The sequence below is a fragment of the Pristis pectinata genome, chromosome 29, assembly GCF_009764475.1.
Source record: "Pristis pectinata isolate sPriPec2 chromosome 29, sPriPec2.1.pri, whole genome shotgun sequence".
Classification (NCBI taxonomy): domain Eukaryota; kingdom Metazoa; phylum Chordata; class Chondrichthyes; order Rhinopristiformes; family Pristidae; genus Pristis; species Pristis pectinata.
Window position 1 is genome coordinate 10,430,972 of NC_067433.1, and position 17,816 is coordinate 10,448,787.

The 17,816-nt window shown below is 43.5% G+C and overlaps 1 protein-coding gene across 1 annotated transcript in view; it reads right to left on the reverse strand.

Annotated features, from left to right (window-relative positions):
• Positions 1-479: 479 nt before the first annotated feature.
• LOC127584311 (leucine-rich repeat transmembrane neuronal protein 4) overlaps positions 480-17,816 on the reverse strand; it is a 225,495-nt gene continuing 208,158 nt past the window's right edge. Inside the window, exon 3 of the mRNA XM_052041002.1 lies at positions 480-966. Within this exon, the coding sequence (XP_051896962.1) occupies positions 742-966 (225 nt within the window). The 3' untranslated portion in view covers positions 480-741. The remainder of the gene's footprint in view (positions 967-17,816) is intronic.

Below are 17,816 nucleotides of genomic sequence, written 5' to 3' on the forward strand. Positions count from 1 at the left end.
GTGCACCAAAGTCATTCATCTGTAAACTCTGAGTATTTGGCACAGATTGACAATTGTCAGGATTTCAGTCAATAAATTCACCAAGCATTTTGACTGAGAGTGAGTTCACTCCAAGCACCACTGGCATTTCTATGCCAAAGGACAAGTACGTCACTGGCGTAAACTAGATTCCTTTTAACTAACAAACTGCTGGAGGAACTCAGCGGGTCAGGTAGCATCTGTGGAGGGAAATGGACAGTCGATGCTTCGGGACGAGACCCTTTATCTGGACCTGTCTAGATGAAGGTCTTGACCAGAAACGTCGACTGTCCATTTCCCTCCACAGATGCTGCCTGACCCACTGAGTTCCTCCAGCAGTTTGGTTGTTGCTCCAGATTCTGGCATCTGTAGTTTCTTGTGCCTCCTTTTAACACCTGCTTTCTCCTGATTGGAGAACTGTGTGTGGGAAAAATATGACTTCGAAAAGAGTTGACCCATCCTTTACAGTTTTTAGTTTATTTTCTTAAGAACATGATAAGCAGAGTCTTATATTTACATCGTCAAATACCAAAGCACAGAAAATCAGAAGGATGGCAAATTTCAGAAGTTTAGTTATTGAGTTTTCAACGGCCACAGATTGTTCAGTTATAAATTTTTTTTAAACACAGGAAAGAACATTCAAATGTTTGTTTTTATCCTGTTTTTACTTCCTTCCCGTCTAGAGCTTGTCACACACAAGTTTCCCACTTGTGAGATGTCCATCTATGGTGAATGAGGGGGCTCGAGATGTATGTTGGGAATAGCGGAGCGGGCGACTGTACTGATGACATTCCGATTCACACCCGGTTCAATGTTGCTGGGCTCTGCCTCTTCCTGTAGAGGGGTCTCGTACCGCTTGTGTATGTGGAGAGTCTGATGTGCTTTGCAGTACCCAACCAGCGGCTGATCGTAGTTGTAAAAGGCTGTAATGTTCATGGGAAGCGGTGTCTGTAAATGGAAGTCAAGAGAACATCATGGTTACTATTGCTGATCTTGTGCCTTGTAAAAATTGATGCTGTTGTACATATCTACAATGAAGGTTAAGGAATTATACAGTGTAGAAAGAGGCCATACAGCCCATAAATCTTAGGCTGTCTATTTGCTAGATCTATCCAATTTAAATGCACTCCCCGGAGAGTATTTGATCCCAAACATACTCAGTGATGGGTTCCCAATGGTTACTCTGTAATCTGCAGTAAGACTTAATGAAATTTGAACAAAAGAGTTCCCCAATAGTGAGCTTGTTTGATAGATCAGGGGGCACCAATTTAAAATCATTAGGGGTGATGATAAATGGATGGTTTAGAATTAAGACTTTGTCCAGAGGCTTGGGAGATGGGCTTTCCTGGGAAGACAATGGTGATAATGGTAATAATGAAGACAATGGATTGGAAAGTGTAGGGCAGGTTTGAAAGGCGTAACTTTCCATAGCACCCTTCACAACTGCAGAATGTCTTAAAGCACTTTATCACCAAAAGCCTTTGCACTATCGTAATGCAGTAAGCACGGCGGCTAATTTGCATGCAGGAAGACCCCCAAAAAACTAAACAAATAAATAGCAATACCCTTCAGGTGCTGGTTGGGAGAGAACGGAGGCAGAACATTCTGGGAAGCTGGATGGCCTTTTCATTAAGGTAATTAAAGTGTACATCAAAAGGTGCTTCACCTCTCAAATCGGCCCCCAGCACCGTCTATGGTAATAATTCTGTTTGTGTTTGCAGAAATTAGCACTCAATGGAATTATGGTTAATCTTCAACCTAATCATAACCCCCTGTTCCCTGTATCCCTTATCTTGGCCAATAAAAATCCACTGATCTTTGCAATATTGTGCAACAAACAAGCTGCTGGAGGAACTCAGCAGGTTGAGCAGCTTCTGTGGGAGGAAAGGAACTGTCAACGTTTCAGGTCAAAACCTTGCTTATTGTCTTGGCTTGTTTTATTTTTCCTTTTTTTCTCTGGGAGTGCAGAAGAAGCCCAGCCTGACCTGTCATTATATCTTCCTGCCTTCATTTTGCAACCTCTACATTCTTTTATCTAGGAAGGTCCAGATGAAGGGTCTTGACTGTCCAGTTCCCTCCACGGATGCTTCCTGACCCGCTGAGTTCCTCCAGCATTTTGTTTTCTTTTTTTGGCTCTTTTTTTCATCCTCTGGTTTTGGTTGATGTGAAGTCAGGGGTGAGAGTCTGCACTGTGCGCTCGAGCCTGCTGTGGACATGATGAAACTGTGCAGAGTCGTTCTAGCCAAGTGTGAGAGAAACAAGATTCTCATTCCATTTGGTGCTGGACACAAAGTTTTAAACTTTCTAACTTGTGGAGAGGGCAGGCACGGTAGTGTAGCGGTTAGCATAATGCTATTACAGAGCCAGTGACCCGGGTTTAATTCTGGCTGCTGTTTGTAAGGAGTTTGTAAGTTTTCCCCATGTGTCTGCGTGGGTTTCCTCCGGGTGCTCCGGTTTCCTCCCACATTCCAAAGACGTACAGGTTAGGAGCTGTGGACGTGCTATGTTGGCGCCGGAAGAGTGGCGACACTTGCGGGCTGCCCCCCAGCTCATTCTCAGTAACGCAAAAAGATGCATTTCACTGTGTGTTTCGATGTACATGTGACTAATAAGATCGTATCTTATCTTGTTCTTTTTCTGGAATGTGAGTGTCACTGGCAAAGCCAGCAAATTACTGCCCATCCCTAACTGCCCTTGAGAAGGTGGTGGAGAACGATCTTCACGAGCCACTGCAGTCCTTCTGGTGAAGGAGTTGGGAGGGAGTTCTAAGATTGAGACCCAGTGACAATGAAGGACTGGCATTATATTTTCAGGTCAACATGGTGTACGACTTGGAGGAGAACATGCGGGTGGTGGTGTTCCATTGTGCCTGATGTCCTTGTCCTTCTTGGTCTAGGAAGGTGGGTCAGGAAGGTGCTGTCCTGGATGGCACTGAGCTCCTTGAGAGTTGGAGCTGCACTCATCCAGGCAAGTGATGGTTATTCCAGCTAAAATTCACATGCACGCCGGGTGATGCAGCAGTTAGTGCTGCTGCCTCTCTGTTCCAGCGACCCAGGTTCAATCCTGACCTCCTGCTGCTCTCTGTGTGATCTCTCTGTGACTGGGATTTCTCCCACATGTCAAAGAACTGCTGGTAGATTAACTTGCCGCTGCAAGTCACTCCTTGGTGAAGGTTAATGGCAAAAAGACTCAGGGGAGTTGATGGGCACGCATGACAGAAAATAAATACAGGAGTATAGAAAAATAAGGGGAAGGGAAATGTGATGCTCTCGGGGGGGGCAGGAATCACCCAATGGGCTGAATGGCCTCCTTCTGTGCCATTGATAGTATAAGACACCCCGACCTCAGGTTATACAAGTCTTTTTTATTATTATTAGTGTTTGCAGTCCAATCCCACCTAATACGGTAGGAGATGGTGAAGTGAAGCAATAATGTGCAAAGTAAAAACTTCATTGTGGCGTCACTGCAGATCCAATAGAAAAGATGCAACACAGATAAACATCAGCTTAAAGTCTGCCATTACATTACCCAGCATCCTCCAGCACAAAGTGCTTGAGGCTTGAATTCAAAAGAATATTGCATTTTTAAATATCTCTCTCAGAATCAGTGAATTACACTTCAATAACAATATACTTCTTCAGCGTAATCTGGCAATTAATGATGTTTTATGAGCTATTAACTTTTCATTGCTAATCTAAGTATTCATGCGAATCATCCAGTGTCTGTCATCTTTAATTAGATATGCCAACTGATTTTTCAATTAAACCCTAATTGACGTTTGAGTTTTAATTGCAATCTGAGTTTCTTTATCAGTTTAACACAAGGGAAAAGAAGAGAAATTGTTATACGCAAGGCAGAACCCTACAGGAATCAACTAGCTAAATTTCTCATTAAAAAAAGTATTATGAGGTCTGGAAATCTGGAACAAAAACAAAACTAATGGTGGAAATAATTCTTATGTTCATTTATGGGATGTGGACATCATTGGCACGGTCAACATTTATTGGTCATTCTTAATTGCTCTTGAGGAGGACGTGACAAGCCGCCTTTTTGAACCGCCGCAGTCCTACTGGTGAAGGTGCTCCCACAGTGCTGTTGGATGTAAGTTCCAGGAATTGGACCCAGTGACGATGAAGGACGGGTGACGTGCTTCCATGCTGGGATGATGTTTGACTTGGAGGGGAACCCACAGATGCTGCTTTCCTTGGAGGTAGAGGTCGTAGGTTTGGCAGATGCTGTCGGAGTACACTGGGAGTACAACGACAGTGTATTTTCTCGATGGTCCATGTAGCAACAGGTCGGGCAGTATCTGCAGAGAGAGAAACAATGTAAACGTTTCAGGTCGATGGCCTTTCCTCTGAAAGATTCTGATCGTCTCTTCTGATGAAAGGACATCGATTTGAAACTTCTCTCTCTCCATAGGTACTGCCTGACCAGCTGCGAGTTACTAGCAGTTAAATCCATGACACTCTTAAAAGATAAGCATTTATCTACCTCTTTGAAGGCTCACTGGCAAGGTCAGCATTTATTTCTCAGTTGGCGGTGTTACCATACACCTGCTGCCCTTATTCTTCAAGGTGCTCAGGAGATTGGAGTAGCCTGAACATGTAAGTGCATTGCATTTTGTGGATGAGACACTCAGCAGCCATCGTGCACCAGTGGTAGGGGGAGTGAATTTTTAAAATGGTGGATGGGGTGCCAATCAAGTGGGCTGCTTTAGCCTGGATCGTGTTGACTTCTTGACCATTAAGCTCCCGACTTGTGCCTTTTGGTGGAAAGGATTTGGAACATCAGGGGAGTGGTTATTTATTCTCAAGATATGGGCTGACTGGTAAAGTGAGGCCCACATCCCTAACTGTCCTGTAACTGAGTGATTTGCTGGGCCAGGGATCAAATAAAACAGAACATTGTTTCTGTGGGTCCTGAATCACAAAATTTCCAGACCAGGTGAGGGTTTCCTTCCCTGAAGCAGCAGTGAACCAGATGGGTTTTAACTGTCATCTCACGGTTTCATTTCTTCAGATTTATCTAACTAACTTTTTTTTAATTTTAAATTTTATTTACAGCGTGGTAACAGGCCCTTCCAGCCCAATGAGTCCGCGCAGCCCATTTTAAACCCAAATTAACCTACCCGTACGTCTTTGGAATGTGGGAGGAAACCAGAGCACCCGGAGGAAACCCACGCAGACACGGGAGAACGTACAAATTCCTTACAGACAGCAACGGGAATCGAACCCCGATCGCTGGCGCTGTAATAGCATTGCGCTAACCACTACGCTACTGTGCTTAAATTCAATTCTCTGAATGGGAGTTGGTCTTGAACCCAAGATCAGCTCTGGATCTCTAGACTGGGAAGATAACTATTTGACGGTGGCGAGAACACATTTGTAACCATGATATTTATATGGCTGGTTCTGGTCAGTTATGACCTCTGGGATGTTAATAGTCGGGGATGGCTAGATTCTCTCTTGTTTAGATGTAATTGCTCCTCATTCCTAGATCATCTTTCACAACCTCAGATTCTTAAATGTTATACTTTTGATAAGCAACTACTACTCTAATGTAGGATTCACAGCAGCTAATCTATACACAGCAAGCCCCCACAAACAGCAATGCGATAATGACCCTACAAACAGTTTCAGCAATGTTGGTTGAGGGTTAATGAGTCAGAACACAGTGCTCAAATTCCTAAGTATGGTTTTTGGTTCGTCCTATGTTTGCTCAGTTCTGTGTTAATGCTGAGATGAACTCTACAATTAACTGCTGTTCTATCAAAGCTGGAGTCCTTGACACCCTCCTGGTTAGCAGTCCATTATCACCCTCAATCATCTCCAGGCCATACAGAGCTCTGCCGTGTGTATCCTAACGCACATCGGTAGCTACTCGAGCTGCTGCCTCACAGCTCCAGAGACCCGTGTTCAATCCTAACTTCCAGAGCTGTCTGTGTGAAGTTTGCACATTCTCCCTGTGACCACATGGTATTCCTCAAGGTGCTCTGGTTTCTTTCCACATCCCAAGTTCCTGCGGGTTTGGAGGTTAATTGTCCCTAGTGAGCAACTGGGTGGGAGGTGTTGATGGAAATGTGGATAAAACATGAGACTGGTGTGGGATTAGTGTAAATGGGTGGTTGATGGTTCAAGCACACTGGCTTCTGATTAAACAATGCCTCAGTGTTAAAATTATCATCCTTGTGTTCAGATCCCTCAAGGTCTCTCCCCTCATATCTCTAGAATTCTCCAATTCTAGCCTTATGATCGTACTTGAAGTTAATTGCTCACGCAGGCTTACTACTTTTAAATTCCACATTCTTAGAAATAAACCCAATATTTCACTAACACTTTCTCTTTAACTTATAAACAAAAAAAATTGCACATACAATCTGCTGGAGGAACTCAGTGGTTGAGCAGCAACTGTGGAAGGAAAGTAATTGTCCACATTTCAGGTTGAAACCCTGCAGAGTTCCTCCAGCAGTTAGTTTGCTGCTCCAGATTCCAGCATCTGCAGTCTCTTGTGTCTCCAAGAAACTGCACATGTTGGAAATCTGAGACAGATGCAGAAAGTGATGTGGATCAGGCAGCATCAAACAGATGAAATGTCATTGACCAGAAACATTAACTCTAACCTGCTGAGTATTCCCAATATTTTCTGCTTTTATTTCTCGTTAACCAAACTCGATGAATAATAAAACTGTGTTTTATTTCCCTTATGTGTTGCAATTACAGAAATTTAATAACACACGTAATGAACTGCTGACATATCACTGTTCAACATTCCTTAGACACTAGTGCTTTCTCTGTGTAAGATTCCATTTAAAGTGTAAGATTGTCAGGAACATAAAACTGTGGTAAATGTTATAAGCTGGTCCTTCTATTTCGAATTAATTAATTAACTAATTAACTAACCTTCCACGTTGAAGGACAGGTAGGTTTGCAGGCTATAAATCACTGCAGTGTTCTAATTCTTGCCATGAAAAGCTCCATTTTAAGTACAGCAAATTGTCAACTGTCCCATTGATGTTAAATTTATGGATACTTTAACATTACAAATCCAGAGAGCATAAATTATTGCAGTCTTGAAGCTACCCTGAACCAAGACTGGCATACAGTCCTCTGAGTTCTACCTGTTTCTACAACTACAACCTTGTCTCTGACTGTAGTTGCTCCTCCATTGACGAGCATGCCTTCAGTGACGTTGGCCAGAATCTCTCGAATTCCCTCCCTAAACCTCTCCGTCTCTCTACTTCTCTCCACCTATTTAAACCCGACTTTTTTGACCAAGGTTTTGGTCCACTGCCCTAAATACCTCCCAATCTGATTCAATGTCGCCAACCATTTGGCATCAACTCTTATTGAAGTACCTTGGACTGTTTCACCATAGTGAATGGAAGCGGTTGTTTGAGTAAGATTTTTGCTGCAAGCAGATTTGCAAAGAGGGAAATTTCTGTTTGGTTGCTTGCAATATTTCTTGCCATCAATGAAATCAAATAGCAGGTCAGGAGTATAATATGTAACCAGTATAATGTCCCTCCATTCCACAGTCTCTGGCTTCTCAGGTATTCCCCATGCTTTTCCTATAGGAGGAATCTACAAGACATCCTTAATATTAACAACACAGGCCATTTGACCCTACTTGTACAGGGAACATGGGCCTCACTTAACCCCAAAAGCATATTACTCCATCCTACAATAACAAAGACAGTTTCACCAAAAGGTCACTTGCTATTTGCTGGCCTCTCCGTGTCCTTTAATACTTTGCTTCACAGCTGCACAACTCACTCTTAGGTTACTTGATTGATTGGACTGCAGTAGTAGTCACAGAACCATCATGGAAATGTACAACACAGAAGGAGGCCATTCAGTCCAGTACATCTATGCTGGTCAATAAAGAGTTTGTTAGCCTAATCCCACCTTCCAGCATGGGGCCTGTAGCCCTGTAGTTCATAGCTCTTGAAGTACATAAGCAGGTACTGTCTAAACACGGAAAAGGCTTTTGCCTCTGCCATCCTTTCAGGCAATGAGTTTCAGACACTCACCATCTTCTGGATCAAAGGATTTTACCTCAAGGTATCCCTCATGCTCTTTAATCCTTCCATCAATTATTCTATGGCGCATGGTTCTTGAGACATAAGTTCTTCCTATCAATCTGAACCCCTCATAAATTTATACCCCTCAGTTAAGTCACTCTTCAGTGTCCTCTTCTCTAAGATAAGATTTCTTTATTGGTCACATCTACAATGAAACACACAGTGTTTTGCGCAGAACGGTCTGGGGGCAGCCCGCAGGTGTCACCACGCTTCTGGCGCCAACATAGCACGCCCACAACTTCCTAACCCGTACGTCTTTGGAATGTGGGAGGAAACCGGAGCACCCGGAGGAAACCCATGCAGACATGGGGAGAACATACAAACTCCTTATAGACAGTGGCCGGAATTGAACCTGGGTTGCTGGCGCTTTAATAGTGTTACACTAACCGCTACATATTCAATGCTTACCAAACACAGCAGGAACCAGCAGCCACAACAATGTCCCGTGGGTCCCACCTTAGTTCATTCAATTCTTCCTCACTTGTATAGACTTGCACTCATGGCAACTTCCTTGTAAACTCCCTCTGCACCCTCTCCAGTGTAATCATGTCTTTTCTGTAAGGCAGGGACCAGAAATGCATGCAGTGCTCAAGCAGTGTCCAAGAAATGTACTATGCAGTTCCAGCCCTTTCAAATATTCCTCCAGTAACCCTCTATGTGGAATATTTATCTTTGTTCTTTTCGACTAACTTAGATATAATTGTCTCAGTTTCACTGATTAACCTAGCAGTGGGAATAATCTGACACGATTTATTCCCTCAGACTTTCATTATTTTGAACATTCGTTGCTGCAGAATTTATAAGATTTTCAATATCTCGTTATAGCCATGTTCTCTGATCTATGATTTTGTTTCTCAGCTGGGTATCTTCTAAAGCTCCCATGTCTTTTCCTAAGATAATTTGCCTCCAGCTGATCTTGTGCAGTACTTTTTGCAAAAATTAAGGTTTAGTGTTGTAAAAGAATTCAAGATTAAATAATATTTGGGAAAAAGGAGATACTGTAACAGTCAATTCATTTGATGCAACCACGGACTCAGGAGCACCATCCAAAGTTGAGATGGAGTTGAGTGGTCAGGCAGTTTAGAATTAACGACTTCAGGCAATTAGCCTACAGGGAGACAAAAGAGATTGGTCAGGCTAGAAATTTGCCGCTACCCACCCAAGCCACACCAGTGACACCTTCCAAATTTGCAAACTCTACCATCAAGAAGGACAAGGGCTGTTAGGGGCAGGGGAATGTCACCCACCCCTGCAGATTCCTCTCCAGTCACACACCATCCTGACTTGAAGTCTGTCACTGGTTCTTCATCATCACTAGGTCTAAATCCTGGAGCTCACTCTCAACAGCATTGTGAGAGCACCTTCACTGGAAGGACTGCCATGGTTCAAGAAGTATAACATTGTATATTACTGGCTACCGTACAGGTGGGGATAGATCTGTCACTATATAACACTGGGGTACAATACTGATGTGTACAGGTCTGTCAGTGTATAACACTGGAGTACAGTACTGGTGAGTTGGGTCTGTCGGTGTATAACTCTGGCGTATTGTGCTGGTGGGTAGAGGTCTGTCACTATATATCTCTTGGCTACAGCTCTGATGGGGATGGGTTTGTCACTGTATAACACTGGTGTACTGTAATGGTGGGGACAGGTCTGTCGCTGTATATCACTGGGGTACAGTACTGGTGGGGACAGGTTTGTCACTGTATATCACTGGGGTACAGTACTGTTGGGGACAGGTCTGTCACTGTATATCACTGGGGTACAGCACTGGTTGGGTCAGGTATATCTGTATATCACTGGGGTAAAGTACTGGTGGGGACAGGTCTGTCACTGTATATCACTGGGGTACAGCACTGGTGGGGTCAGGTCTGTCACTGTATAACACTGGGATACAGTACTGGTGGGGACAGGTCTGTCACTGTATATCACTGGTGTACAGTACTGGTGGGGACAGGTCTGTCACTGTATATCACTGGGGTACAGTACTGGTGGGGACAAGTGTGTCACTGTATAACACTGGGGTACAGTACTGGTAGGGACAGGTCTATTAGTGTGTATTCCTGGGGTACAGTACTGGTAGGGAACATTAACCAATAATACTACATGATTTGTTACTGGTCTTCTGCTTCTACTAAATGCAATTTGAAAAGATGTCTTTCATAGAGTTGTTACAGACACAAGGACTGGTAAGATTCCTTTAGTTACCATCCTTCCCAGCCTTCCTCTGACCTTACTGTCAATCAAATACAGTAGACCTTTTATTTGTTACTTGTTACAGGATATAGCATCATTCACAACCTTACCATTTAATAACCATTCCTGAGTGCACTTGATCTGAATGGCTTACTGGGTCATTTCAGAGGACAGTTAACAGCCAAGCACATTGCCTTGGTCTGGAGTCTCCATTGGCCAAACTAGGGAAAGGCAGCAGACTCTTTTCCCTAAAGGGCTCCAGTGAATGAAAGGGTCTTACAGCCGAGTCTGAGATATTTTCATTGTGATTATTTCTGAGACTCACCTTTTAATTCTGGATTTATTTAACAACCTGAATTAAATACCTCAGTGGTGATTGGACGTCATATCTCCAGATCTACAGGTTATTAGCCCACCAACAGACCAACAGAACTAGAGCGTGACCAAAACACTAATTCATGCCCACAGCCATGACAGCTCACATTCTGTGAGAGTTTGTTGCTGTACAGCAGCTTATTGCTACATCTGATTTCACCAGAGAATTGTGAATGTTGCGCTGCTTTTTCAGGTTTAGTGGATCCTGTCCAATCTACACCTATGCATAATTTGTGCATATCCTGATAAATAGCTGCTAACTGACTTAACTGGCCTTTTACCAATTTTGACATTTGTCTGGATGTTGTAGAGTGCATTTTGTGACAATGTTGGCCCTTCAGTTCTCCTTCAACTCCTCATCTCAAACTGGGACCATCGGAGTCTTTCCTAAGATTCATTGTTGAGAATACTTGAGCTGAGAAACCCTTCAACATGAATAAATACACTGGAACCTGAGCCAGCTTTGCTATATTTGAGTGACAGAGTCATAGAACATAGCACAGGACCAGGCCCTTAATAGACTCTTAACTAATTATGCTAATGATGCCTAATTAAACTAATTCCTTCTGCCTGCACATGGTCCATATCCCTCCATTAGGGTTATACAGCAGGGAGATTGGACTTTTGGTCCACTGAGTACAAACCAACTGCCAAGCACCCATTTACACTAATCCTACAGTAATCCATTTTATTCTCCCCACATTCCCATCAACTTCCTCTGGGTTCTACCACTCACCTATGTAATTGATAGTGGCCAGTTAACCTCTCTGGATGTATCACGGCTTGGTACGGCAACTGCTCTGCCCAGGACCGCAAGAAACTGCAGAGAGCTGTGGACACAGCCCAGCACATCACGGACACCAGCTTCCGCTCCTTGGACTCTGTCTTTACCTCTTGCTGTCTTGGTGAAGCAGCCAGCATAATCAAAGACCCCACCCACCCGGGTCATTCTCTCTTCTCTCCTCTTCCATCAGGTAAAAGATACAGGAGCCTGAGGGCACGTACCATCAGACTCAAGGACAGCTTCTACCCCACTGTGATAAGACTATTGAACGGTTCCCTTATACGATGAGGTAGACTCTGACCTCACGATCTACCTTGTTGCGACCTTGCACCTTATTGCACTGCACCTTCTCTGTAGCTGTGACACTTTACTCTGTACTGTTATTGTTTTTACCTGTACTACATCAATGCACTCTGTACTAACCCAATGTAAGTGCACTGCGTAATGAATTGACCTGTACGAATGGTATGCAAGACAAGCTTTTCACTATACCTCAGTACAAGTGACAATAATAACCCAATACCAATACCAATACCTTCGAAAGTGGGAGGAAACTGGAGCATCTGGGGGAAACCTACACAGTCATACAAAGAACGCATACAGCACTGGAGATCAGAATTGAATCGGAGTCTCTGGAGCTGTGAGGAAGTGGCTCCACCATCAGTACCTCTGTGCCATCCCAAAACTCTGCACAACGCTTTGGCATTTCTTCTGTGAGCTCCTGATCTTGCAGACTGTGGATGTCCCGGAGGGAGTTAGAAAACAGATTGAGGATTGGTGGAGTTATGGTTGGAGGGGTGGGGTGGGTCACAGAGAGGCAGATGGCAGCCGATTGATGGGAAAATTTGGTGGAGGGATGGGAATAGGATATGGTGAAGATGAGCATGTGGTGCTAGCAAAATGAATGGGGGAGGGAGGGGGGAAGTTCAGCAAGATGATTGGGATGGGTTTTGCCCTGAGCTGGTCTGAAGGGGTAATTAGTTGATCAGGGGAGGGTAGTACGTGTGTTTGATTGGAGGGAGGGTGAAGGGATCAGAGTGGGTATGTGGTGTTCAGTGAAGAGGTCTGGAGGTCATTTAGATTTGAAGAGTACCCATCCTGCTAAATGAGTTGTAATGTTTCCCGCATTATACTTGGGAGTGCACCATTATCTGTGGCAGGTGCTATCTAAGTGTTGGTTCTTTCAGTTTTTGCTTTCTTCTATAATTGGAAATCTGATTTCCCTGTATTGTAAACAGCGCTATTGAAAACAGTCCTAGTAAACAGACAACACAATACTTGTTGTGTGCAATTTATATTTAAGTTATGTTTTTCTTGTGAATGCTGCTTATCTGATGCTGTGTGCCTGTGATGCTGCTGCAAGTAAGTTTTTCATTGCACCTGTGCATACATGGACTTGTGCTTATGACAACAAACACAGCTCTCCTGTCACATGAGTTTCTCTGCAATAGTTGAGTTCCCAATCTTAGCCGCTGCCATTGGTATAACAATTCCTGCAGCAACTTTCACATCCCTTTCAGCTCACCCCAAAGCCCCTTCCAGCCCATGAAATACCTCTGAAGTGGTGAACCTTTGGAATTTTCTGCTCTGGAGGACTGTGGAGGCTCAGTTGCTGAGTTCATTCAAAACAGAGTTCAGTAGGATTTCTGCACGTTAAGGGGTTCAAGAGATAAGGTCATAGTGCAGTGAAATGGCACTGAGTTAAAAGATCAGCCATGATCTTGATGAGGGGCAGAGCAGGTTCAAAGGGTCAGGTATCTCCTGTTATGTTATGTTTTTAAGTATACTCCAGCTTATCTGTTTTGGTGGTGTTGATTGAAGGATAAACATTGGCCAGGGAACCAGGAGAGGAAACCCATGCTTTCCTTCAATACATATTTTACGCCCACTTAAAAGCAGGGTTTCATTTGATTGCCTCTAAGTAACCAATGAGAAAACAGATGCAGGGCAAAAACCAGATTGGACAACTGGTTTACTTTCGTGTCTCCAAGTCAACTTTTATTGCATTGTATATCATTGCGTCCAAAGGCCAGCATCTGGGACAATACAGCCCTCAATCAGTATTGCGTGGTAGACTTTTGCATTCGAGTGGGACATGATCCAAGGACTTTCTTGTTCCGAGATCCAACTCGCTTGATCGGACTGGAGGGCTTGAGTTATAAGGAGAGAATGGATAGGTTGGGACTATTTTCTCTGGGGCGAAAGAGGCTGAGAGATGACCTTATAGATATTTATAAAATCATGAGGGCATAGGTAAGGTAACTGGTCACTGTCTATTTCCCAGGGCATAGGTTTATGGTGAGAGGGGAAAGATTTAAAGGGGACCTGAAGGGTAAGTTTTTCACACAGAGGGTGGAATGAACTGCCAAAGTGCTAGAGGTGGGTACAATTACAGCATTTAAAAGACATTTGGACAGATACATGCATAGGAAAGGTTTAGAGGGATATGGGCCAAACACAGGCAAATGGGACTAGCTTAGGTAGGCAGCTTGGTCAGCATGGACATGCTAGGCTGAAGGGCCTTTTTCTGTGTTGTGTAACTCTGTGACTCCACCAGATGGCACAGCAGGTCATCTGAGCCACAGTTGATGTGCAGGTGTCCTGTTGTAGTCACGCTGGAGATGCAGAAACAGAAAGGGAAATCCTATTCTCATCCATTTAGCTTCATTGCAGGAGCTTCAATGAATTCCATGGGATTTCATGACCATTGTTGCAAGAAATTAACAAATCCCTTGTGGTCTCAAGGGACAACTGAATGCAATGGAGATGCTTGGTTTCAATTAACCGTAAGTAAACTGAGTATCACAGCATCGCACAATGGTCAAGTTCTTCATCAGTGTATTTTAATAATTGGCTTAAGAATTATAAAGAGAAAGCCCACTTGGGAATATATTGAATGCTGAAACAATTCCAATTAAGTAGAATTATGGAAAGAGTTCAAAGAATTGCTGCAAATGTGTATGCTCAAACCTACAAACCCAGCAGAAACTCACTCTTTCTGAAGGCAGCACAGTGGTGGAGTGCTCGGGCCACTGCCTCACAGCTCCAGTGACTTGGGTTCAATCCTGACCTCTTGTGCTGTCTGTGTGGGGTTTGCATGTTCTCTCTATGATGGCTTGTGGTTCCCACATCCCCACAAAGGGTTGGCAGGTTGGCCCCAGCGTGTAGATGAATGGTAGAATGTGGCGGTAGTTGATGGGAGTAGAGGGAGAATAGGTTACAGGGAAAACTAGTGGGGGATGGGGATCGTGATTGCTCTGTAAGCTAACATAGACTTAAAGGACAGAATGATCTCCTTCTCTGCCCTCTGAAAATATGGCAAGACAGTAAGACTCCGATAATCTGGTACCTGACTGTTTGAAAATCCCGATGGTTTGGCGTTAGGTTCAGAGTACAAAGTGACGGTCCAGAATGCAAGTGGAGAATTCAACTGGGACTGGGAGCACCAGGAGTCAGGAACGTGGGTAGATTTGTGGGCAGACCCCCAGTGTCAATCTGAAATTTACAGCTTGAAACTCAACAGGTTCTATTTCCTGTTCCCTTTAAACTCGCTGGGGGGTCACTGAAAAATTTATAAGTTACTCCGTGATATAAAAGAAAGTGAAATAAAAGGATGTTGGGATACAAACGGGAGTAAAATCCAATCGATTATAAGGATATACTGCTGAGACTTTATAAGGCATTGGTCAGACTGTATTTGGAATATTGGGAGCAATTTTGGGCCCCTTATATAAGGAAGGATATGATGGCCCTGGAGAGAGTCCAGAGGAGGTTCACAAGAATGTTCCCTGGAATGAAAGGCTTAACATATGAGGAGTGTTTGATGTCTCTGGGCCTGTACTCAAGTGAGTTCAGAAGGATGAGGGAGGATCTCATTGGAACCTACCAGGTACTGAAAGGCCTGGATAGAGTGGACGTGGAGAGGAATTTTCCATCAGTGGGATTCTAGGATGCGGCCTCAGAATAAAGGGATGTCCCTTTGGAACTGAGATGAGGAGGAATTTCTTCAGCCAGAGGGAAGTGAATCTATGGAATTTGTTGCCACAGAGGGGTGTGGAGGCTAAGTCATTGGGTGAATTGAAGGAAGAAATTGATAGGTTCTTGATTGGTAAGGGGGTTAAGGGTTACTGGGAAAAGGGGGTTAAGAAAGAAATGAGCCACGATTGAATGGCAGAGTGGACTCAATGGGCTGAATGGCCTAATTCTGCTCCTATATCCTATGGTCTTATGGAATTGGGTTGGTTCAGATTGCATGATCCGAAAAGGATAAATGCACTAATTCATCAGCCAAACAGCTGGGATATTTTTCTTCAGGTTTAACTCAATTATTTTCCAAAATAATTTGGGCTAATGTCAAAAATGCAATTCAGCCAAAATATATTTTGAATCTTTAGTGGAGAGACTGATGAACAAAAGATATCTTTAATTTTAGTTTCTCTGTCATACTTTTGCCATGTCTGAAAGTATATTTGAGTGAGAAAAGTTAACCCTGTAGTGAACCTGACAGTTCAAATTCCTCCAGTCTCTTGTGTGTAATGACAGCTACATCAGCTTTTGGGTATCATTTTGTATTTTGTGTTTGCCTGTTGAAGTTAAATGTAAGCAGTTTAAATATTAACAAATTAGCATTGGGAGTTTGATAGGGTCACAGACATTTCGTTCATCTTCATTATAGTCTTCCTTCAAATAAAAACAAACCTTAAACTTTGTGGTTGTTTTATTCTCACCTTGGTTTTGTTGTGAGTGATTAGTAATGTTTTAGAATTAGCAGTACTTATTTTGTTCAGTTTTGAGACTTCCAGAATGCATGAGTAAAATATCAAATATAACCTATACAAAGATCCCTTAAAAGGTTGCTAGGAATAGTACCCCTTTCCCGAGTTCCCTGACTTCTCAGGACATCCCAACAGGAAGCTAACCTTCACATTCCTATCATGTGGTGTGCAGGGGATGAACAAGGAGTTTATATCTGCCCAAATCCAACTTGCCCTTCTAGTCTCTGGATTCTGGAAGACTCTGGATAAATGACTCTGGTTAACAGACCCTCATCACCCCATCTACACACTACACTACCAAGCACCAAATTAAAACAGAAGATGCTGGAACAATTCAGCAGGTCGGGTAGCATCTGTTGAAAGAGAAACAGTCAATGTTTCAGGTCTGGGACTCTTGATCAGAACTGGGAAAGAGAGATAAACAAGTTAGTTTCCAGCAGGAAAGGTGAAAGGATGGGTAGAAGGTAATATCTCTGATAGGGTGAGACCAAATGGGTCGATGAGAGCAGCTAGAGTAACTGCCCCATCAATCCATTTGGTCTCACCCTATCAGAGATACTTGCTTTGTTCCATCTATCCTTTCCCCACCTTCTCTGCTCTGAAAACTAATTTGTTTTTCTTTCTATCCCAGTTATGAAGTAACTCAGACATTACCTCTACTTCTCTCCACAGATGCAGCCTAACCTGCTCAGCATTTCTGGCATTTTCTGTTTTGTTTCAGATTCCCAGCACCTGACTTTATTTTGATTTTCACTATCAAGCCCCAGCAATGCTGCAGGGCTACCCAATGACAAAAGCCTTCCCAGTACCAACCAAAGTACAAAGTGTGCTGGGTTTTAATTCCCCCTTTCCAGTGGTGGTAAATGGCATCATCTACCTCCATTTGGAGCTCTGGTTTCTTACAAAGCTATGCAGAGTAGAAATGAAACCTTCTGATAAATGTACCCCAGTAACTATCACAATAATTCCTTGTCATAACCTTCCCTTTGGTCTCAGAGCAGTGTCATAGATGGAAATGAGTTCCACACTGTCTGTTTCAATTGAGGCTCTTTGCCATTTGCTTTGTGTGCATGTAGATGAGAGATGTCAATGCTAACAATGGGAGACTTGGCTCAACAAGGATAGAAATTACTCTGAGGGTTTGCCATAAGCAACAGAAGGCCAAACACCACCCCCAGAGTCACATTGTCAGTCATCGAGATCACAATCCATCTGATCTTGCACTCAGCACCATCCTCCTGCCTACTTTCTTGACTTCCATATAGCCTGATGTACAATATACATATGTATATAATGTGCACAAATTTGCCGATGACACCACTGTTGTTGGATGAGTCACAGGTGGTGATGAGTCAGTGTACAAGAGCAAAGTTGGACACCTGGTTGAGTGGTGCTGCGACAATAATCTCTTGCTCTTCAGTCAAACTGAAGAGCTGAGGGTTGAACCTGGTGGTGTGGGACTTCAGGCTTCTGTAGCTCCTGCCGGAGAAGATGGCATGGCCTGGATGGTGGGGATCTTTGGTGATAGATGCTACCTTCTTGAGGCGGATACCACCGATGGTGGGGAAGAAGGGCGAATATG